This window comes from Dipodomys ordii, unplaced genomic scaffold (assembly GCF_000151885.1).
Source record: "Dipodomys ordii isolate 6190 unplaced genomic scaffold, Dord_2.0 Scaffold22, whole genome shotgun sequence".
In the NCBI taxonomy this organism is placed as follows: Eukaryota; Metazoa; Chordata; class Mammalia; order Rodentia; family Heteromyidae; genus Dipodomys; species Dipodomys ordii.
The window spans coordinates 11,422,555-11,445,547 of NW_012267238.1; the positions used below are offsets into that span (position 1 = coordinate 11,422,555).

Consider the following 22,993-nt stretch of genomic DNA (forward strand, 5'->3'; position numbering starts at 1 on the left):
TAATCCATTTGCCTCTCTCAGCATTTATAGGACACTGTGCAAAGCACGAGGAGGACCCAAGATGTCAAACACGATCCTTCGTCTAAAAACACTGTATAAACAGACTGTGAGACTCAAATCCAAGTGTAAGTAACAACAGCACAAATGAGATGCTTTATCAAAAAGGCCAGCATGGTATCACATACCTGTAATCCCAGCATTTAGGAGGCAGAGGCAGGAGAATCCCAAGTTTAAGACTATAACCTGTGTTCTATAGTGAGACCCTTTCTAAAACCACAAAAGATTAAAACGAAAAAGACAGCATGTCTCCTAATGTTGTCTCATGACAGTCATTATATATTTTCAGTACTGCAGCCATGAATATTCTAGCTTCCCACCTACAACATGGGGATACCACAATGCTTATCCACTCTGATTGTACCACTACTTAATCACTACGGCCTCTTTCTCACTATAATGGATTGTTGCTACCTGGCAACAATGTCAACATGACTCGTGTCCTAGCCCACTTCCTGAGCAGTCTGTGTTCTCTTCGACATCAGACCTGCACTGCCTAACACCCTGTGTATTGGACACATTGGAACAATGATTAAATGATATAGAATTGTGGAATCCCCAAGGCAAGAATAATTAATTAGCCTTAAAAGAGTAGTACAAGCAAGGTGCCAGTGGCTCATGCCTGAAATCCTAGCTACTCAGGAGGCTGAGATCTGAGGATCATGGGTCAAAACCAGCCATGGCAAGAAAGTCCGTGAGACTCTTATCTCAATTAACCACCAGAAAACTGGAAGTGGTGCTGTGGCTCAAGGGATACAGTGCTTGCCTTGAGCTGAAGAGCTGAGGGACAGCACCCAGGCCCTGAGTTCAAGCCCCATGACCAAAAACAAAACAAAACAAATATATATATATATGTATATATATATCAAAATGTATTATCATTAATAGTTTTTAAGGATACAAGTCAGTGGGTTATATGGCCTGGGCTCGCTTTGAACCGCTATCCTCAGATCTCAGCCTCCTGAGTAGCTAGGAATACAGTTGGGAGCTACCAGCACCTGGCTACCTGTTTTAACTACATTTTCTGCTCAAGCTCATCTTTATACTGCATACTCCTTTAAGAGGTGAGCCTACTAGCCAGTTGCTGGTGGCTCACAACGAGAATCCTAGCTACCCAAGGAAGTTGAGATTTGGAGGATCATTGTTCAAAGCCAGTCTGTGCAGAAAAGCACGTGAGACTCCATCTCTAATTAATCAGCAAAATGTCAGCTTGGGGGTGTGGTTTAAGTGTTAGTGCACTGGACATGAGCAAGAAAGCCAAGTAAGAACACAAGGCCCTGAGGTCAAGCCTCTGTAACAGCAAAAAGGTGGGGAGGAGACTCCTTAACTTGGCCTCCACGGAATTGGCATTTATTCTCAATGGTTATAAGAATCTTCTAATTCCTGGGTTAGCTTGCCTGTGATTGGAAGCCATTCTAGAAAGAATGATCACCTGTGTGAACCTGGGAGACTGAGGGGAGCTGAGGAAAGAGACCCTTGTTCTGGTCCTACATTTGATGTTGCAAACTCATAGTGGTTTCTCTTTCCCCTGATCGCATAGGGCTCTGAGAAAGCTTGCAAGGCTTAGTAACTAATCATCACGAAGAAGGGAGTAATGTTAACACCAGTGACAATAACACAACTGTCTTCCAGTTGTGCTGGCAACTCAAGCCTGTAATCCTAGCTACGCAGGAGGATAAGGTCTGAGAGTCACAGTTCAAAGCCAGCCCGGAAAGTCTGTGAGACTCTATCTTGAATTAACAACCAAAAAGTTAGACATGGAGCTGTGGCTCAAGTGACAGAGCACTAGCCTTGAGCAACAAAACTCAGAGACAGCACCCAGACCCTGAGTTCAAATCCTAGGGCTGACACACCAAAAAAGGGGGAGAGGTCCTTATATTTTCACACATTAATAAGACTATTGGGAAGTTTCTTGTGCTTGCTAGACAGACTTTCTACCACTTGAGCCATTCCACCAGCCACATGAGGCTCTTGGACAAGGACGGTCAAAGAGGGCCATTCTGTGTCTTGATGGACTGGTCTGGACCAGAACGGGGTTTAGTCTGAAGAGGTGCTGGACACAGGAACTGTGTTAGGAATACAAAGATGCGTATAACACAAGCCTTGGGAGCCTGTGTTCTTGCCGTGGACTCAGAAGCCATAGAAAGATGAATTTTGGGAATGTAATCAGCATTTTAAAATGAGACTGGGAAGGGATGGGAAGGCGAAACAAAGGAGGAGGCTACAATGCTTGATAAGAAATGTATTCATTATCTTGCCCATGTAATTGTAACCCCTCTGTACAGTATTTTCACAATAAAAAAATAAAAAATAAATAAAAAAATAAAATGAGATTACAGCAGAACAAATCAGACTCACTGAGGCAAGCCAAGCGCAGACAGACAAACTATACATGTTTTCTTCTCTCATATGCAGAAGAGAGATCTAATATAAACCAGGGCAAGACAAATTATACAGGACTCTGGGCGTTCACATACAAACAGTGAGACTAAAGGAGGGCCCTCTTAGAGGAAGAACCCAAAGGTATAATACCTCTAAACGTCTGAAATACTATTTGTAGAAACAAATTCCGGGAAATGACAATATGGTTTTCTCTTTGTGGTTGTTTGTTTTTTGCTTTATTTTTTTGTTGGTTCTTTGTTTCTATCTTCTGAGGGGGGCACTGAAATGGAGGGGGGAGGGGTGAACAAATGCAGCAGTGGTACTCAGTAAACACTATGTAGAAAATGAACTCTGCAACTTGTGGGCAGGGACAGAAAGGGGGAACTTAGAGGAAAGAGAAATGTACTCCTCACCTGATTTATGAAGCAGTGACCCCTCTGCACAACACCTTAATAATAACAATAAATGGAAGACTAAGCCCAGAGATTTCAGACACTAAGTGTGTTCTTACCACGGGGAGCATTTTTTTTTTATTCAGCACTTATTTCGGTCAGTGCCAGGCATGACATTTCTAACATGCACATGAACTCTCACACGTGTCTAAGTGGGAACTGCAGGCATGGGATTGAAGCTCATAAAGTGGATCCATCCTTACCCATCCCGTCTTGGTAACCAGCTCCTCTGCAAAAGGAACGAAAGGAACTCCAAAGACTTTGCCTGCGTATGCAGCCCACTCCTGCCCCTCCCCTCTGGCCCTTGCCCATCTGGTTGGCATCTGTGGGAGTTTCACACCCTACTTTTACTTTCCAGTGCCCCCAAGTTTCCTTTCCATGGTTGTTTTCAGTGTAATGTCTCTGAAGACATCAGGACTGGAAGAAATACTGGAAAAGCTCAAGAGCCTCTTCCTAACACTTCTTTTGCAATCGCACCTACGAGATGCTACATGAACATCTTGGAGCTTACTTGCCCTTCCCGGGGCATTCAAAAAAGGAGTGCCGGTACACACAGATGCCATAACACAACCAAATCTGGCATGCTTATGTTAGGATCTGATGCCTGTTTCTCTGTGCTGCTGGATAGCCTGGTTAGCATTTCTTTCCATGGGACTTGGCTTGGAAACACCTGACTAAAATTCAAGAACCGAGTGGCAGGCCGAACACAGTACCAGGATCAGTGTCTTTCCCTCCTCCCATGTAATTTACTCCCATCCCTGCTACAAGGTGTCAGGGCTATTCCACCCTTGTCTCTAGTGGGGAAAGCCCACAGGAGTGGACAGCTGGTTCAGATCCTGTGTATCTCCCGTCCTGGTGGCTTAGAGCCATAGATAAGTGAGTTTAACCTTCCTGATGCCAGGAAAAGGACAATCTACCTGCCTCCCAGGGTTTATACTGAAGGTTATGGTTACTACAGTAACACATGTGCTGGGGGCCAGTGGCATACACCTGTAATCCTAGATACTCAGGAGGCTGAGGTCTGAGGATCACTCTTGTCTTAAATTAACCACCAAAAAGTTGAGGATCAAAGGCAAGACTGGGCAGGAAAGTTCATGAGACTCTTACCTCCAATCAACCAGCAAAGAGCCAGAAGTGGAACTGTGGCTCCAATGGTAAGAATGCTAGCCTTGAACAATAAAGCTAAGGGACAGCCCCCAGGCTCTGAATACAAGCCCTAGTACAAGTACAAAAAAAAAAAAAAACAAATAAATACAAACCCATATGTAAGAGCTCCTGGCAGTTGCCCGACCACAGCAAGCACTGTATCCTCTCCTGTTCCTGGGAATACCCCACTTCTCCCAGTACCAATCCACTGGGGAGCCACCAAGTTAGGGACAGAGTAGAGATCATGGTTTCTTTCTTGGATTTTTATTTAGCACATCTCTTTCATTAGGGATAAGGGTGTGAGGGGAGTCAAGATAACTTTAATAAGCTAGTTCTATGACTGAATAACCTAAAATGACATGTGAGGGACCTGGCAGCTTTCTCATGGGGCTGCTGTTTAGAGGAAATATTATTGTTTACTGGCCCAACTCAGGAAATCAAGAAAGAAATTTCTTCCTTGGTTTTACATCATCAAACATGACAGAAGACAGGATAATCTATTTATCCCTTCTTTCCGTCTTCCAGTGTAGAAGTTTTGTCATCCACAATCTCTTCCTGCTCCATAAAGGTACTGAAAGGAAGCCATCAAGGCTGGGTGTAGAGATTCATTCCTTCCTTCTTTCCTTCCTTGCTTCCTCCCTCCCTCCCTCCCTTCTTTCCTTCCTTGCTTCCTCCCTCCCTTCCTCCCTCCCTCCCTCCCTCCTTCCCTCCTTCCCTTCCCCTGGGGTCTGTCCCCAATCTTCTTTCACTTAAGGCTGGTGGTACTCTCATTTGAGCCAAAGCTCCACTTCCAATTTTTTGGTGGTTAATTTAAGACAAGAGGCTCACAGACTTTCAGGCCCAGGCTGGCTGTGAACCTTGATCCTCAGATCATAGCCTCTTTAGTAGCTAGGATTATAGGTGGAACCACCAATACCCAGCTCCAGGTGGATTACCATAAAAACAATGAACAAATGTGATGCAGATAGGATAGCACTATTTCATCTCAACTCTTACAGGGCACAAGAAAGCCTTAGGGCACATTTAAAGCCTTACCTTTACTTTTTCACCATTGATCTCCACTGTCTTAATCATAAAATCAACTCCAATTGTGGCTCCTTGACCTGGGGGGAAAAGACCCTAAAGAGGAAACAATGGTGAGTAACAGTTAGGCACATCTTTCCATTAGATGAAACCTCTGCCTCCCCCACAGTCCCCTCTGCCCACTATTCACTGCAGACCCTTCCCTCGGCTGAGTTATCTGGTAGAAAAGGCAACTCTGGTTGACGTCACAGGAGCACTGTGAAACTCCAGATGTGTGTTTTGCGAAGAGAGGACGGGCAAAGAGGGAGAGAAAATTGTTGGGAGAAACCAACACAGAAATGGGGACAAAAAAAGCAAGAGGATTAGGGAAGGGCTATGGGGGGTGCAAGGGGTGCTGATTTCAAAGAAAGAAACAAAAATCAGACACAGGTAGTAACATTGAGGAGCAGGGGACCCCAGGAATGAGATCAGGGTTGTTGCGGTGAGGGAAATGGATAGGTAGTCTACAGAGGTAAAACTAAGGAAGCTTAAATTTGGTTATGCATCCTGAAGGTGTCAGCCACGAGGATGCATGGCCAATAGGAAAGCAAACAAGAACTGAGCAGGAGAATGAACACAAGACAATGAACATTGGAATTGTCTTCTGCCCTGGGGCCAGGCTCGGTGGGTCTAAGAAAATTGTCCTCAGGGAGAGACAGTGGAGGAGAAACAGCAATGAACCAGGAAGCAGAAGGCTTTGGGTCACTAGTGGCCTCAGAAAGAGAAAGCTACTCTCCCTCTGGGCTTTCCAGTCCAACAAGTGTGAAGTAGAAATGAGCATGGAAAGGAGGGGGTGGAGAGGGAGGAGCTAGAGGAAAGAGAGGGAAGAGAGGAGGGGAGGAGCTTTTTGTAAGCTGGAAACAGAGTCATTTCCAAAAAGATAGGATATTAATAAAATGATGTTTAATGCTGTTTACTGTGGCATAATGTTTCCTTTAAGCTTCAGAAGGAAGTTGATGGTAGCAAGGAGTTCTATCAAGAAAGGACTCTATTTAGTCTCCCTTTCCTTTCCTCTCATATTTCAGAAATTGAACTAAAATGGACCTTATTAATTCTGGCAGCCAAGACTAAAGGATCTTCAATCAAGTCTAATCCCTAACAAGAGAGTTCCTTAATTAAAGTTTGAACTTAAAAGGTTGAGCTTGAACCCAAAAGAAAATGTTCCCATTGAAGGCCTGCAAAAAAACCATAAATATATTCATAACTTTCCTTACAAATATTGAATCAATTTTCTTCTGTTTTGACTTGGCTCCAATACAAGGTGGGCAAATTTCAAGTTTATAGCTCCAGCTGTTTTGTAGTCTACCAAATGCCAAAAACTAAAGAAAAAAAATTCCTTCCCAATGTTTTCTTCCCTCACCCCAACCGTTCATACCTCAAAAACAGTTGAATCTTATCCATTTTAACTGCTTACTGGTGAATAAAAATAAACAAAATCCTGTCTAGGAAATATGAATTTGGAGGTGGAGATCTGAGAGGCTAGAAGGACAAAAGGTAGACAGCAAAGGAAAAGAAGTAAAGAAGTAAAATATGCTCCTTTGCCAATATAACTGTTTGAAAAAAGGAAGTATTTTCATCTTAAATGATAGGGCTTGGGTTTATACAGAGTGGTGTCAGAGGTTCAAAACTGCAAGAGATAGAAATTATCAGGCTAAGAAACTTATCAGCCCAGTAAACTGGGTGGAAGCCTGGCTTTGCCCCTGACACAGTATGAGATCACATGCCCATCATTTAACCTCTGAACATTGGAGGTTTTTGTGTGAATAATGAGAGGAATACACTGAATAATCTCCAAGTGATCTTTTGGTAATGACACCAATTTCCTTCCTTCTCTGCAGTTCTGAGTCTTGTCCTTCTGGCAAAAGCAGAAACAATTAGTGATGTTAAGTGGATGTAAAACCAGTTAAGAGATATCTCTCCATCCCATTGGATGAAGAGTCCCTGATACCTGATAGCTCTTTATTCTTGATTTCACCAGACTCCATATAAAGCACAGGTTCTTGGTGCATTCACTTAACACAGGAAAACCTCTCTTATTTTTGTAAGGTCTGCTCCTGGAAGGCGAGCAGACTCCACCCTCCTCACAGTAAAGTCTCCACCCAGTACCTGCATTACCTCGGCAACTGGCACACCTGGAAGAGGTCATATCTGCATCTGCTGAGGTCACATCTGAATTCCATGTGGCCACACCTTTCTCTACCCATACCCTAGATAAGGCCTAGTACAGACCCAGACGCCCCCTTTTTCCCCAGGTCTTTCCCACGTCTTTCCCAGGCCTTTCCCAGCCATGTGAAGTGCCAACATGGCCAGCTGGAACTATGAATAAACCTACCCCTTACCATGTGTGTGGTGCTGTTCTTACTTGGCCACCTCTTTTTTATAAAACCTAACAATCTCGAGTGACTCTGGGCCCTAAAGCTGCTTTTGTTATCCAAACTGCCTCTTCAGTTTTCCTCAGACCCTCACACTGTCAGGCTTTGGAACTCACCAGGCTCCTCCTGTACCATGGGAGGGTTGGGAAGGGCAGGGAGCTCACCCAGGCTCACCAGGAAAGCTGGGGACAGGATCATGACTTGGACCCGAGTCTCCACTCCTGAGCCAGTGCTCTTTCTATCATACCTGGTGGCCCTACCCAGTGTGGAAACCTTGTTTTAGCCAAGGACCGTTTGGTATTGATAATATCTTTTGCAGGCCACACAAAATTATCAATACAAGCAGATGAGCCACAAGCTTAGAAAATGCCTGACTCAACGGGGTACAGTGCCTTATACCTATAATTCCAGCTACTGGAGAGGCTGAAAATGTGAGGATTATAGTACAAGACCAGCCTGGAAAAAAAAAAAAAACAGTTAGTGGGAAACTCCACAGAAAAATCTGTGCTTGGTATCACAAACCTGTCATCCCAACTCTGTTTGGAAGCATAAATAGGATAGCAGTCCAGGCCAGTACAGGCAAAGAGCAAAACCCTATCTTAAAAATAACCATAGCAATAAAGGACTAGAGGTACGGCTCAAGTGGGAGAGTACCTGCCTACCAAGAGTGAATAAGCTAAGCTCAAGCTCAGCACTAGAAAGACAAAACACAAGAGGAGGAGGAAATGAAGGAAGTGGCAGTTTCAACTTTCCCAACATGCTTGTTACGAAGACACAGCTATATGCACGATGGTCCAGAGAAGGGCATCGTTCATTTTTCCAGGGGATACACAGCCTTAGAAGGACTTCTCAGTGCATTGAAAACATCTGTGTCCTGTTGGTGAACCTCAAGAGAACAGCTCCACAGGAGACTTGTAGCTAGGCCATATGATAAGGGTTCAAGCCAGAAAAGACACTGGCTTCGGTGCAAGTCTTCCTTTACAGTCTTCATTTCATTTCTATTTCGAAGACTTAGAAAATCAGCATACTTGTTTCTATACCAGAACAATTCTCTCAGTTTGCTGGGAGGAGGGAAGAGGGCAAAGGCAAGGAGTTTGAGGTTTCCTTTGTATTCATTTGTTTATGACTATTTAGGTTTAGCTTAAGGTCCAAATTCATTTGTTTCTCCTTTTGGATCATTATGAACTACTCATCTAGTTTTTAAACATATCAGTCCATCCATACACACACACACACACACACACACACACACACACACGTTTACATATAAGCATCACTGGGGCTTTATTTATTATTATTTTTTAAAGTAGCTGGGTATTGGGGTTTTGACTCAGGGTATTGGGCATGCCAGGCAGGTGCTCTACCACTGAAGCCATGCCCCTAGTCCTATTTTGCATTCATTATTGTTTGAATAAAGTCTCAGTTTATGCCTGGACCTGCCCAAACCAATCTCAGCCTCTTCTGAAGCCAGATGACAATACGATGTCCAAATTTCTATTAGTTAAGATAGGACCCCACAAACATTTTGCTCAATTTGGCCTCAAATTATGATTGGCCCCATCTCTGCCTCCTGAGTAGCTAGGATTACAGGTGTCAACCACTTTACTTGGTCAATAATTTATTTTTGATGCTGCACACTGAACGTAAAATGGCATGTTCTTTTCATAAAAAGAGCAGAACGAGATGTGGGAAGTTGGGGTTATCCCCAGAGCTATGATTCTTTTAGGCAGTTTAGACAAACATTAGGCCACAAACAATGTAGCATCCAAAGGATGCATGAAGAACCCATAGTTACCAGGCACAATGGCTCATGTTGGAAATCCTAACTACTTAAGAGGTGATTATCAGAGAATCACAATTTAAGGCCATATCAAACAAGAGCTAGGTGCTGTAGTTTGTGTCAGCTACATACAAGGTTGAGATCAGGAGGACTGAAATTCTAAGCCACCCTGGGCAACAAAGTGCATGAGATCCCATCTCAAGAGAAAAGGCTGGGTATGGTGGTACCCACCTACCAGCCCAGTTACATGGAGAAGCTTAAACGGGATTATGGTCCAGTGTGGCTCAGGCAAAAAATGAGACCCCCCCCTCTCAAAAATGACCAGCACCATAAAAGGAGAGGTGGACTGGAGGCCTAACAAGCACAAAGCCCTGACTTAAACCCCAGTACCATCAGTGGATTGGGTACAGTAGCTTACGCATATAACCTAGTTACTCAGAGGACAGAAATAAGAGGATCACCGTTCTAGACTCATTTGGACAAAAAGTTAGCAAGACCTCCTCTCAAAAATCAAGCCAGCCACGGTAGTGTTTACCCCAAACCCCAGCTATGTGAGAGGCAGAAGTAAGAGGATTGCAGGCTGAGGCCAGCCCCTGACAAAAGCACAAGACCCTGTCTGAAAAATAACTCAAGCAAGCAAGCAAACAAACTCACAACCCTACCACGCATCTATCAGACTCCGCTAAAGGGGGCTGAACAGACACGCAGGCGTGGGCTCCAAGTTCCCTTACCTGAGTGAATCGTCGGACTAGGCACGTCTTCCCCACACCGGCGTTGCCAATTAAAACGATTTTGAACAGGAAGTCATAATCTTCCATACTCATTTACACAGCTGCAAAGCAAACACAGGCCACAGTGAGAGGAGCCAGGTCAGGCCTGCTAGGGAGCGCGAGGATGTCAGCTGTGTCCTCAGCAACAGACCGGACTGATTTGAAGAGCAACTTAATGACCCTGCCAGCCAGGGAGTTACACACATGTTTGGTCACGATGGACTTTAATCCTCCAGATACTTCATGCCACAAAAAAGTAAATGACACAGGTACCCTTTCGCCCAGTAACCTTTGTTCCTCCAAGCTGTCAGGTCACAGGACCTCAAGTGATAAGCCCCGGGTTCCGCCTTTCTAGCTGGGGGTGGGGGGTGGGGGGTGGGGGGGAGGCAGAGAAGCAGTACCAAAGGAGACAGCCCGGCGTTTAACGCTGGCATCTGGGCTGGACTGTCTCTGGACAGAAGTGCTCAAGACTGGACCTGGAGACTGAGTGGAGGGCCCTATCCGTCTCCATATCAGTGGGAGTGATGGTCCTCCTGGCCTTCTGCACCCAGCCCACTCCTACCACTACCACAGGCTGCCCTCCCTGCAGATGCCACAGGGCATCCCCAAGGGCTGCTTCTTGTTCCCAGGGAGTTTGGTATATGTTGTGTCCTGTGCCTAGGACAGCCCCCCCACACACACATACTCATTTTCTTCAAGGCCCAAATCCTATGGGCCCAATACAAGCCTGCCCTCCCTCTTTCCCTCTTTCTCTCTATTTCTTTGTCCCTTCTTCCCTCCCCACTTCCCTTTCTCTCTCCTTCCTTTCCTCTCTATTTCTCTTTCCCTCTTTGCCTCCCTTCCTTCCCTCTTCTTCTCTCCTTCCCTCTCTCTCTCCTTCCCTTCCTCTCTCTCTCTCTCTCTCCCTCTGTCATTCTCTCTCTCTCTCTCTCTCTCTCCTGGTCTTCCACAAATAAAGTGATAGGCTTTCATCATTCCTCTGTCCTAAAACTTCACTGATAATGTGTAGTTATTTGTTCCAATGTCTGCCTCAGCCTTGAGGGAATACTGTCCTTCAACTCTATTTTTCAAAACTCCAGGGCAGAGTTACACATAGGAAATGTCTACTCTGCAGAAGGGAAGAAAAACAAGGGCTTATTGCTCTCATTTCCCCAGTTGTGCTGAAACAAATACTAGATGCTCTGTCTATTTTAAAGGACTGTTTAAGAGTTTATTTATTTTGCTGGTACCATGATTTTAACTCAGGCCCCTGAGCTTGTTCAGCTTACTTGCTCACAGCTTACCAATCTTTTTTTCTTTTTCTTTTTTTCCAATTATGATAGGACTTGACCTCAGGGCCAGGACCCTGTCCTGAGTTCATTGGAGCTCTTTTGCTCAAGGCTAAGACTCTACCACTTTGGGCCACAGCACCACTTCTGGTTTTCTGGTGGTTAATTGGAGATAAGAGTCTCACAGACTTTTTTGCCCAGACTGGCTTCCAACTGTGATCCTCAGATCTCAACCTCCTTAGTAGCTAGGATTACAGGTGTGAACCACCAGCACCCAGCCCCAGCCAAGCTTTTCAATGGTTATTTTGGAGACAGAGTCTCATGGGCCTTACTACCCAGACTGGCTTTGAATCATCATCTTCTATATCTTAGCCTTGTGAGTAGCTAGGATTACAGACATAACCACCTGCACCCCGATTGTTGTATTTTATCTTTTGGTTCCAGGCCTTGGACTTGAACTCAGGGGCTAGGTGTTTTCCCTGAGCTTTATCCACTCAAGGCCAGCACTCTACTATTTAAGCCACAGCTCCACTTCCAGCTTTTGGGGTGGTTAAGTAGAGATAAGAGTCTCACACACTTTCCTGCCACAGCTGGCTTTGAACTGCAATCCTCAGATCTCAGCCTCCTGAATAGCTGAGATTACAGGTGTGAGCCCGATGCCTGGCTATTCTATTTTTCAATAAAACCTCCAAAGACTTTCAGTACCTACATAAGCTCATTTTGGTGAAAGTAATCCTTGCCTACTGAGAGCCTACTGCGGTACCCTGTCACCTAAAGACAACATGTGCTCCTAAGATCAAATAGGAGCAAAGTTAAGTTAAATAGCAACAAAGAAGTTCAACAACTGTCACCAACAGCTGAGTTCTTTAAGTCTTAGACAGAAGAGATGCATTAGTCCCTGGAGGGAAAGTCAAGGACACTGAGCCCTAGGTACGTGAGTTAGCAAGGCCTCAGATCTCCCTACCAGAGCTCAGTGGCTGCTGGCTTATGAGCAGAGAGCCCAGAGCTTGGAACTTGCCATGTAGCTGGCGTTGGTTCTGTGTGCAAAGGATTCCAGTGGCCCTTGGAGAGAAGACTGGCAGCCAAGCCTAAACAGGCAGCAATTCCTAGGGTTCTACCTCAGATCCCTGGCACTGTTATGAGCAGCAGTTATATTGTCCATGTGTCTTGCACTACATTTGGTGCTTTTCACGTATTTCCACATGTTTTCAATTATCTGTGAGGCTGGTATTTATTAATACTGTGCCTTATTATACATAATTATTGTGTATTGTACAAAGTGAAGTTAAAGGAAATCAAAGGTAACCCCAAAGCAAACAGCCAGGCTCCAAATTCTAAAAGTATATATCTTATCAAAACAATTCTAACAGTGGCACCAGTTACTCACACATGTAATCCTAGCTACTCAGGAGGCTGAGATCTAGAGGATCGTGGTTCAAAGCCACCCGCAACGGAAAAGTCTATGAGCTTCGGGTTCCATCTGATCAGCAAAAAGCAGGGTTGGGGATATATCTCAAGTAGGAGAAAGCCAGCTATGAGTAAGCAAGAGCACAAGGTCTGCAGTTCAAATTCTTGTTCTGGCATAAATCAATCAATCAGTCAATCAAATTTAACCTTAGAGTCAAAGAGATAAAGGTTTAAATCCTGACTGCTTTCTAAGTCTGTGTCTTTGGGCATGTAGTAATTTTTCAGAGGAAAAACTTCATCCCAGAATTGTGATGCTTGAAAAAAATTCCTGGAAACTTTGAGAACAGTATTTAGACTCTTTCTTGTTTGTTTGTTTTTGCCAGTCCTGGTGCTTGAACTCTGGGCCCGGGCACTGTCCCTGAGCCTCTCTGTGCTCAAGGCTAGCACTCTACCACTTGAGACACAGTGCTACTTCCAGCTTTTTCTGAGTAGTTTATTGGAGATAAGAGTCTCACAAACTTCCCTACCCAGTCTGGCTTTGAACCATGATCATCAGATCTCAGCCTCCTGAGTAGCTAGGATTACAGGTGTGAGTCACCAGCACCCTGCTTGTACTTGGACTCTTAATGACCCAAACTCCTCACTTAACATCACAAGGATTCCACCATCTGGTGGCCTGTATGATCAGCCTCATTGATCTCTGCCTCCTCAGAGCCTATACCAGGCTCACTGATTACCTTCAGTTACTTCAGCCTGCCTCCACACCACCCCCCCTACGCCCCCCTCCCCCATCTCCCGACCTGGCCAACCCCAGCCCTTCTAACTTTCACTTCTCCTTTCGGCCTCAGCTAAAGCAGCACACTCTCTAGGACGCTTCTCTGACCTGAGAAGGAAGCTTGGTCCCCCCTCTGGTATGTGTTCCCACAATCCATTCCTCCTCCTCCTCTCCTTTGGTAATATTCACATGCATTTCTAGAGCTGTTTATATCTGTTTATAGTTCACCTCCATCCCTCTGCAGCTCTACACTATTTCCACACACACAGTCATGTCAGCAGCAGGAGAGAGATGAAGTGTCAGCTGAACCCTGATCCCGGCCCTTCCCCGTCATCACTGTTGTCATCATCGTCATCTCACTGTATATTAGTAAGTCAATTCATCTTACCAGAACCATATGGGGTGGAAATTGTTGGCATTCCTGACTTGACAAATGAGCGTGTTGAAACACAAGCAAAGTTAAGTGAGAATTCCCACCACCCATAACTAGTGGAGCTCAGATTCAAACCCAAGCATCTCACTCACGCATGCAAGGCCCTTAACTTACTACCCAGGAGTGATGGGATAGTGCAAGAAGATGTGATGAGGGACACGTGCTCAAGAAAGGCAATTCCCCTCTTCCTTCTGCCTTCAAACTCAAACTCCTCTACCTTACTAGCTATAGGGATTGAAGTAAGACTCGAGGCGGACCCCTGGTAAATCTCAGGGACATAGTATGTCAGCACTTTCTGTTCAATGTGAAAAGAGAATTCAGGGATGGCTGTAGGAATCTCTGGGGCCGTAATATTCACATGCATTTCTAGAGCTCAGGCTCAGGCCTGACCCCTTTCATGAGCAAGTTACAAACAGCAACTACAGGACTGGGCTGCATTTTTCTCCCAGGCTTAGAAGATTTTGCATACACTTATTTCGACATCCCTGTAAGATGTCAAGGTATTAAAGCAAGAAATCTAAAGGAGAATTGACAGAAAAACTTGAGATTCAGGGCTCCTAAGAGAAGGTTACCAATACTTAGGAACCTTTCTCAAAGAAAGAAAAAGGAAGGGCTGGGAAGGTGGCTCAGTGGTAGAGTGCTTGCCTTGCATGCCTGAGGCCCTGGGTTCGATTCCTCAGCACCACATAAGCAAAAAGAAAAAAGCCGGAAGTGGCGCTGTGGCTCAAGTGGTAGAGCGCTAGCCTTGAGCTGAAGAGCCAAGGGACAGCGCCCAGGCCCAGAGTTCAGGCCCCACAACTGGACCCCAAAAATATATATATAGGAAAAAAAAGAAAGAAATGTTGAAAGAAGCAACATTGATCAAGATGCACTGTATTCATAAACTGATTTATTGAATGGCAACTCCTTTGTACAACTACTTAAAGATACTAAAAATGTATAAAAAAGAGAAAATAACAATAAATCAAAATTTAAAAAAGAAATGTACTTAAATGCTTTACAGTTTCTATTTAGTTTATTTCTTTTTGGGGCCAATTGAACCTGGGCCTCATGCTAGTCACCGCTTTACCACTAAGTACTTTTTAAATGAACCTTTAGAGGGAAATGTGTCTGTTCTCTTGAAAACTGCAGGCTTTCTCTGGCTAAGGGAGGGACTGTAAACTCCAGGTTAGCTGCTGTGGTTTCTGTTCTGTTTCAAGTAGAAAACACATTGCGGACAGAGAAGCTCACTAGATTCTCTGCAAACCATGCTTTGAGGAAGTGCTTCTGCTTGGTCCATGGTGTAAGAACCCACATATTACCAATTCTTGTGTGACGAGACAGAATCCTGGGAGATTCTGTCATAACCCATCTTTGGGCTAAGATACACATCCAGTTCCATGTGGCTTGAAAGCAAGACTCCTTCAGACCAAGAAAGCTGCTGCTTCGTGTCTTATGGACTGACAGGGTCACTGCACCCATCATGAGGGCTGGGGCGCTTGTGAACAGATCCTGAGCTCGTTCTATATTACATGTTCTAGAATCCTCTTGCTCTTGAAATATCACTCCACAGTGATGGAGCCACACATTGATTCCAGATCAGATGCTGCTCCTCACTGCATTACCAATGCAGGTCCCTCTGAAAGCTAGACTCGGACATCCCCATCCCATAATACTACTCCTACAGTTCGCACCCACTTTTCTGCCCAGGCTGGCCTTAAACTGTGGTCTCCTAGGTGGTCAGGTCATAGGAGTGAGTCACTAGCTCCTGGCATATAAGTAATTTTTAAGTAGTCTTATAAAACAAACAACTATCTTCACTTCCTTTGCCCTTTCAGTCTAATAGATAAAGCCAGAGACACATTCTCTACCCTACTTTGACATCCAGCTCTGTCCCCAAAATATTTGTCCTTGTTTAAGACTGTGTCTTGGGTCCTTTTCTGTTACAGGGCCTCATCTTTGCAAATGCCAAGGGCCCGTTTCAAAAGAACATGTGGCACCAAGTTCATGAGGTTGAGAACTGCATCTGTTAAAAAGCTATGTAGGGGCTGGGAAGGTGGCTTAGTGGTAGAGTGGTTGCCTAGCATGCATGAAGCCCTGGGTTCCATTCCTTAGTACCATATACACAGAAAAAGCCATAAGTGGCACTGTGGCTCAAGTGTTAGAGCACTAGCCTTGAGCAAAAGAACCTCAGAGATAGTGCCCAGACCCTGAGTTCAAGCTCCAGGACTAGAAAAAAAAAACAACAATAAAATGTAGGGGTCATATTGGAAGCTCTACACCGAATTGCTTGAGAGGTAAATAAAATATTAAGATGCAAAGTATGCCTTTTAAAATATAATAATCAAATGGAAATTTTCAAATCATTTTGACAAGTTATATATGCCAAGTGCAGGCAGTACAGACAAAAAGGAAAATAAAACATCATCTCTAGTCATTTTTCCTGCCTACACCTCCTCTTGGGTATAATTACAGTTTACATTCTGGCAAACATCTTTCTAGTCATTTGATTCATCTATCCTTATGTCTGTGTATATTTTATTATGAATGTCTGAATTTAAAAACAACAACAGCATAGCATTATATAGTTGTTTTCATTTGTTTTGTTTTCTAGAGTGGTATTTTACCAAAACCTCAAATCAGAGCTCATGCTCTTCAAATAGAGCCACCTACTATAAACTGGTAATATTCACTCCCAAGATCTAACTACTCAAGAGAGGAGAGCATGTCGGAAGGCTGGCTTTGAGAAATACTATTATAACCCAGTCGTAGAGATTTTAAAAGTTCCAAAAATTCCAATGATGAAACACTGGGTAACTTTGTTGAATCCAGAACTTAGCAAACATGACTGCAGCTGACAATTCTTTCCTCCCTTCCTTCTAGAGTTCCATGTAACGTGCATGCTCAATATAACCTGTGAAGTCAGGACTGACAGGTAGGATGGCCAGATATGGAAGAAAAAAAAAAGAGTGGTGAAGAGCCAGGAAGCTCAATTGAACCCAATAGTTCACTTTCAGATAACAACAAATTAATTTTGTTTCAAATATTGCATGAGACAGATGAATATTTTTTGTGTCCTCATACTAGGCAAGTGTTCTGTTTCTGAGTATATGCAGGTCACCAATATGAATAATATTTTAGGGTATGTGTGACCCAAATAGTATATGGGCGTGCTTCTACTTAAAAAAAAATGATTTGATGTCTATCTGAAAATTCAAAGTTAATTGACGACAGTACGTTTTCCCTACTGAGGGAAAGTCTGTATAAGGAAGCAAAACAAACACACCCACTTAGAGCTGTGGAGGATGGGGCTGAGGCATAACAAGCAAGGTATCTGATTATTTTTTTAAAGGCAAAGAGAAGGCTAACAAGTTCCACAATAAAATTTTAAGGCAGTTTTGTTTATTTGTTTGTTTGTTTTTATTTGGTGGGGGGAGTCCTTTAGAGTCTGGGCCAGGCAGAGGTAAAATTAACCAGGCTTTGCAGGCAAGGCCCTCCTTCTTCGATAATCCCAGAGCACCATGGATCTTCCTCCAAATTCTCTCCTTTGTATGTGTCTGCCTGGTGAAGATGGATGTGCACTCCACGCAAGTTGTCTCACTCTCCTTAAGCACACGCCCACAATGCACTCAGCTCTGCGTAGCCCACTGCTGTGTTCAATTAGTTTACATTGACTTGAAAGCTTTTGATCCATCTTTCACTCTAACAAGGTTCTGTCCCAGGAAGCTCATTATTGCTTAATTACTAGGAGGCAATTACTAGCCATTACTATAATCAACTGCTGCAAGCGGACTTGCTTTACATCAGCTGCTAATCTCATGTTATCGCAGGTTAATTATTCTGCTTGGCCACGGATGTCAAACACCCACCTGTGCTCGAGCTGTTCCCCAGTCACTAGGGTATAAACTCTAGCACTTGATTCTATGGCCATTTGTAGTTTACAAAAATGATTTCACCCATGATTTCATCTTGACCTCCCAACATCGTCAAGATGGAATTCCTAGCATTCATTATGCAGGTAACGAAGCTGAGGCTGAGGTAATGAAGCGACTCCCACTAAGTCACACACTGGTGGCCAGGTAGAAGTTCTCTTTGCCAGAGCACACTCTTGTCTTCTCCGATTTCTGGGTTTATCTGGATCGTGATTTAAACACACAATATGCCGGGGATGGTATTAAATGTCATCCATATGTGGTCTTCACATTTTTAATAGCCCATTGGATTGAGACTATGATTTCCACTTTACAGATAAGGAAGTTGAGACTCTGAGAGGTTAATTTATTAAATATCAGGTAATAAGTAAAAAAAAATGACTGGCTTTTCATTCTTTTTTTTTTGTTTTGGTGGGGAAGGGGACACTGCTGCGGTCAGAACTCAGGGCCTTGCCACAACTAAGCTTGGCTTTTTTACTGGTTATTTTTTGGAGATGGTGGTCTACCAAACTTTTCTGCCTGAGGTGGCCATCAACTGTCATCCTTTGGATCTCAACTTCCTGAGCAGCTAAGATGACAGACATGAGTTATCGAGACCTGACTTATAAAACCTAGGTCTTTCTGGAAAGAAATTCTGTTGGAACACTGTCTTTAAACAATAAATTCTAGCTGGATTCAAGGTTTGAATTTTTTAAGCATGAAAATACTAAAAGAAAGCATGAAAATACTAAAAGAAAACACATAACATATATGTCGATGTACCTATGTATACATATGTATGTGTATATATATAATCTTAAATGGGGGAGCTAAGAGTTATTCAAATTCAAGGCTATATTATAAAATAAAAAGATGAACAAGTTTGATCTTTTTAAAATTCTACATGCTGAAATAAAAATCAATAACTGTCCAAATATCTACAATACAAATAGAAAAGTCTAATTCTGTTGGATGCATGAAGAACCCCTACAAGCCAGGAATGTTGGCACACACTGCTAAAAGCCCAGGACAGAACAGGCTGAGGCAAGAGGATTGCAAATTCAAGTCCAGTCGAGGCTTTATAGGCAAGACCTCCCTCCAAAACTAATAACAAAAAAGGAATTTCTACAGATGAACAAGAAATCCAACAGCCCAAATTTTAAAAATGGACCACGGATATGACCAAAGAGTTCACAAGAAAGAAAATAAAGGAAAGAAGTAGACATAGCACTTACATGGCTTTAGAAATGATCATAAGGGTAAATTCAATCCAAAATAGTTTATAAATTACAATTAAATTACAATTTAAATTCATAACAGTGTCTAACTAAATTATAACAATAATGAAAACTAGATTGAATATGTAACAAAAGGCCATTTTTTCCAATTCAGACTGGCAAAGGTCATCTGTATTAGAGACAGTATAGAAACTTTGTATGGTAGTAGTGGAAAGCTAAACAATGGCTTTATGAGAAAGAATATTGATTTAAAACTTAAAATGCTATTACAAATTCTCCACACTCCCAGGAATCCATATCATAAATTTACACTGGACCCACTACAATGGCACATGGAGTAGGATATTCGTAACAACAATACTATATTTATGAGAGCAATTATAAAAGCCTTAAAGTCCACCAGCAGAAAAATGGTTACATAGGTTATAGCAACTGCATACAAACCCCACCCAGCCTGCTGCAGACATCTGCAAGACGTAGGAGGTGAAAGAAGAAGGTAGAAAATGGAGTGTAGCATTTTAAAAGGGTGGGCGGGCATATGGTTCTGCAGCTGTATATGCATTAAGTATTTTGAGAATGACATGGAAGAGGTAGCAGTAGCAGTCAGCCCTGCAGGGACTGTGAGGGTTAGCACTTTCTAGGAAAGAACATGGCCTCCACCTCTGTCCTCCTTGTCAAGCCGTAGTAGTGCTTGAAATGCATAGTTTTCTGGCTACAATGAGAAAGCCTCTTCCCCCAAAAAGCTGGTGTGCTGTTTCTCTCTTTCTTTCTCTCAGTGTGCCCAGCTGTGTGCCTTCATGAAACCAGGATCTAAGGAAGAAAGATCTCACTCAAACCCTGGAGCTGCCTTTTGCAGGTCATTGTGCACACTGTTGCTTTCTCTGTTCAGCCATACCACTGCCCAACAGTTCTTACAAGGAAGATTTCGTTCTTTTAGACCAGCATCCTTCAACACCAAGTACCCATTGTATGAAAGCCAAAACCAGGGGATCAAACAATTGTTCATTTGTGGCACTATAAAAACAAAACTCTCACACATTGGGACAGCTTAGAAATTAATCTCACTGTACTGACACAGAATCTGTTCCAAAGGAACCAGTATTTTCCTCCCCCACTTTACAGAGATGAGATTTGAAACCAAGACGTTCTAGGCAAATAGGCAAGTGTGTAAAAGTCGCAATACACAGGTCCCCCGACTCTAAATCCAAGCCATTGCCAAGACAAATAAGGTCTGTGAAATAAATCCCTACTGAGCAAGGCCACCAGGATAATCACCAGTGATTGCTGGCATGAATCCACGCCATAGATCAGAGGAGGAAGAAGCATTGGTTTCAGCAGTAATGAGAATTGAACTCAGGGCTTCGGGCTTGCTAGCCAGGTGTTCTACCACTTGAACCTCATCTCCAGTCCCTTTTTGCATTGCTTATTTTTTCTAGCTAAGTTCTCATTTTATGTTCATGGTGGCCCTGGGTTCTGATACTCCTAATTGTACTGCCCTGATTCACTAGGGATGACAGATATGTGCCACTGTGCCCAGCCATGGTGCTTCTCCCATAGCTAGGGTGACCAGCACAGGCTGCCCCCAGCCATTGAATGAAACAGACTATTACCAACTTTGTTTTGCCCAGGCTTGCCTGAAACTATGATCCCTCATTTCTGCCTCCCTAATAACCAGGATTACAGGCTTGAGCCGCCAAAAAGTTTTTTTTGTTGTTTTTTTGGTTTGTGTGTGTGTTTTGTCAGTCATGGGCTTGAACTCTGTCCTTCAGCTCTTCAGCTCAAGGCAAGCACTCTACCACCTAAGCCACACAACTTCCATTTTTCTCATGGTTAATTGGAGATAAGAGTCTCACGGACTTTCCTGCCTGGACTGGCTTTGAATAGCGATCCTCAGATCTCAGTCTCCTGAGTAGTTAGGATTACAGGCATGAACCACAGGTGCCTGGCATCAACATTGTATGAGTCAGGATTCTCCAGAAAGATAGAACCAATAGGCTATTTAGAAGTATATAGAAGGAAATGTGTTATTAGGGATTGGCTTGTGTTATAGAGACTGAAAAGTTCTATGATCTGCCTATAAGTTGGAGGCCCAGGGGAATGGATGGTAGAAGTCCAGCCCCAACCCAAGCTCCTGAGAACCAGGGAAGCCAGTGGGATAAGTCTCAACCTGAATTCAAAGTCTTGAGAATTGAGAGTTGATGGCAGAAGTCCCAGTGGTGAAGCCCTCAGAAGCAGGAATATTGAAGTTCCAGAAAGATAGAGGATTGTCCCAAGTCAAAGGGAAAGAAACTCCATCCTTTGTCTACCTGTTTGTTTTTAAGAAATGCAAAGGAAAAAATCCAAAAGCAGGCCTGATCTCCACAATATTATTTTCAAAACTCAAGACAAAGCATTTTGTTCCTTTTTTTTTTTTTTTTTGTCAGTCGTGGGGCTTGAACTCTGGGCCTGGGCGCTGTCCCTCAGCTCTTCAGCTCAAGGCTAGCGCCCACAGTGCCACTTCCGGCTTTTTTCTGCTTATATGGTGCTGAGGAATCAAACCCAGGGCCTCATGCATGCGAGGCAAGCACTCTACCACTAAGCCAACTTCCCAGCCCTGTCCCTTATATATTACATTTTCTATGTTCCTATCTCCTAACAATGGAAAATAGATTTGAGGTTCCAAATGTGTAAGAAAGAAGAACATTAGTCCACAAAATAGCATTTGCCATTAGTGAAATTCTCTCTCAGCACTTGGGCCTGCTATCATGGGAGGCTGGTCCTCATCTTGTGCACAAATCTAGTTTTCCACCCTCTGGTGAGAAGAGAAAGGAGGGGCTGCAGCTTGGGATCCAAGGACTCCCACCACTCCGTTAACTCCCCAGGCAGAGCTAATTAGTTTTGTACTATGGCACTGGGGAGCAGGTGCTTGTCAGAGACTTGCATGCACCTGGAAATACGGGTATTTTGTTTCCTAGAGAAAGAAAAGAAAAGATGCCATCCCTCCATTAATCCCTCTCTAGGATGGGGAGCTTCTTTCTGTCTGCAAAACAAGTTTGTTCATCAGTCTTTTTTTTTTTTTTTTAAGGCCCTTCCAGACCCAACTTGCTGTTTCTATCTTTGGCACAAGCATGCAAACTCCTTCTGTCATTCCTCCTCAACAATGACCAATAAATACCAGGGCAAAGAGCTTTGGGGTTTTGCCCCCTGTGCCCCTGTGCCCTGCAGTATGTGTTCTCTAAATCAGAGACTGTAGCTAATCTTTCCTCTGCAGAGGCCTTCCTGTGTGTGTTTAGCTGGACAGGAAGGGCTTCTTTATCAGCCTCTCCAGGCTCCTCCCCAGGAGCTGAGCACACAATGCAAACCAGGCCAAGCAGCCAGAGGTCAGGGCCACGGCCCAGAACCAGGCTCAAATGTTTCCCCTGAGAGTTCTGTGCCTACAGCCAGCGACTAGAGGCCTCACAAGGACAACATGTCTTTCCTTAAGGGCAGGCCGGTTCAAAGATTCCCTGTTTGCTGGAGGAAAGACAAATTGTAAAAGGAAAGTAGGAGTCTTTGTGCTCTGGACCCAAATAAAACACAGGATAAGGATAAAATAAACCCTAAATTTGTCTCCCTCAGAGGATTAGGTGTGCCCCAGAAGTACAGATGTGTTACACACACCGGCCCATTTCATCATGGCATGGTCCTGATGGGCAGGAATTCGGAGACACTATAAATTTTGACATCTACAGAGCACTTTCCAGGTTGCTAAGTGCTTTCTGCATCTTAGCTATATCCTAACAAATTTGTATGGAGAAATTTAGGATACAAATTCTCCCTCAACATGTCCCCCAGCAGAGAGAGACAGACAGACAGAACAAGAGAGAGAATACACTAAACCATCTGTCAGCAATGTGTGAGAAATGTAACATGAATGCCTCCTCTGTTGCCACCATGGCTCAGGCCCTAGTCAGGTCTCACCAGCAGACTATGACAGACTCCT

The 22,993-nt window shown here is 43.7% G+C and overlaps 1 protein-coding gene across 2 annotated transcripts in view; it reads right to left on the reverse strand.

The window, feature by feature from the left end:
• Rab30 (RAB30, member RAS oncogene family) overlaps positions 1–22,993 on the reverse strand; it is a 96,509-nt gene that overhangs the window by 11,222 nt on the left and 62,294 nt on the right. For both annotated transcript variants that reach the window (XM_013014180.1, XM_013014181.1), the window contains 2 exons: positions 9,983–10,083; positions 5,073–5,156 (listed from right to left, as the gene is read on the reverse strand). In XM_013014180.1, coding sequence (XP_012869634.1) covers positions 5,073–5,156; positions 9,983–10,075 — 177 coding nt within the window. In that variant the 5' untranslated portion in view covers positions 10,076–10,083. The remainder of the gene's footprint in view (positions 1–5,072; positions 5,157–9,982; positions 10,084–22,993) is intronic.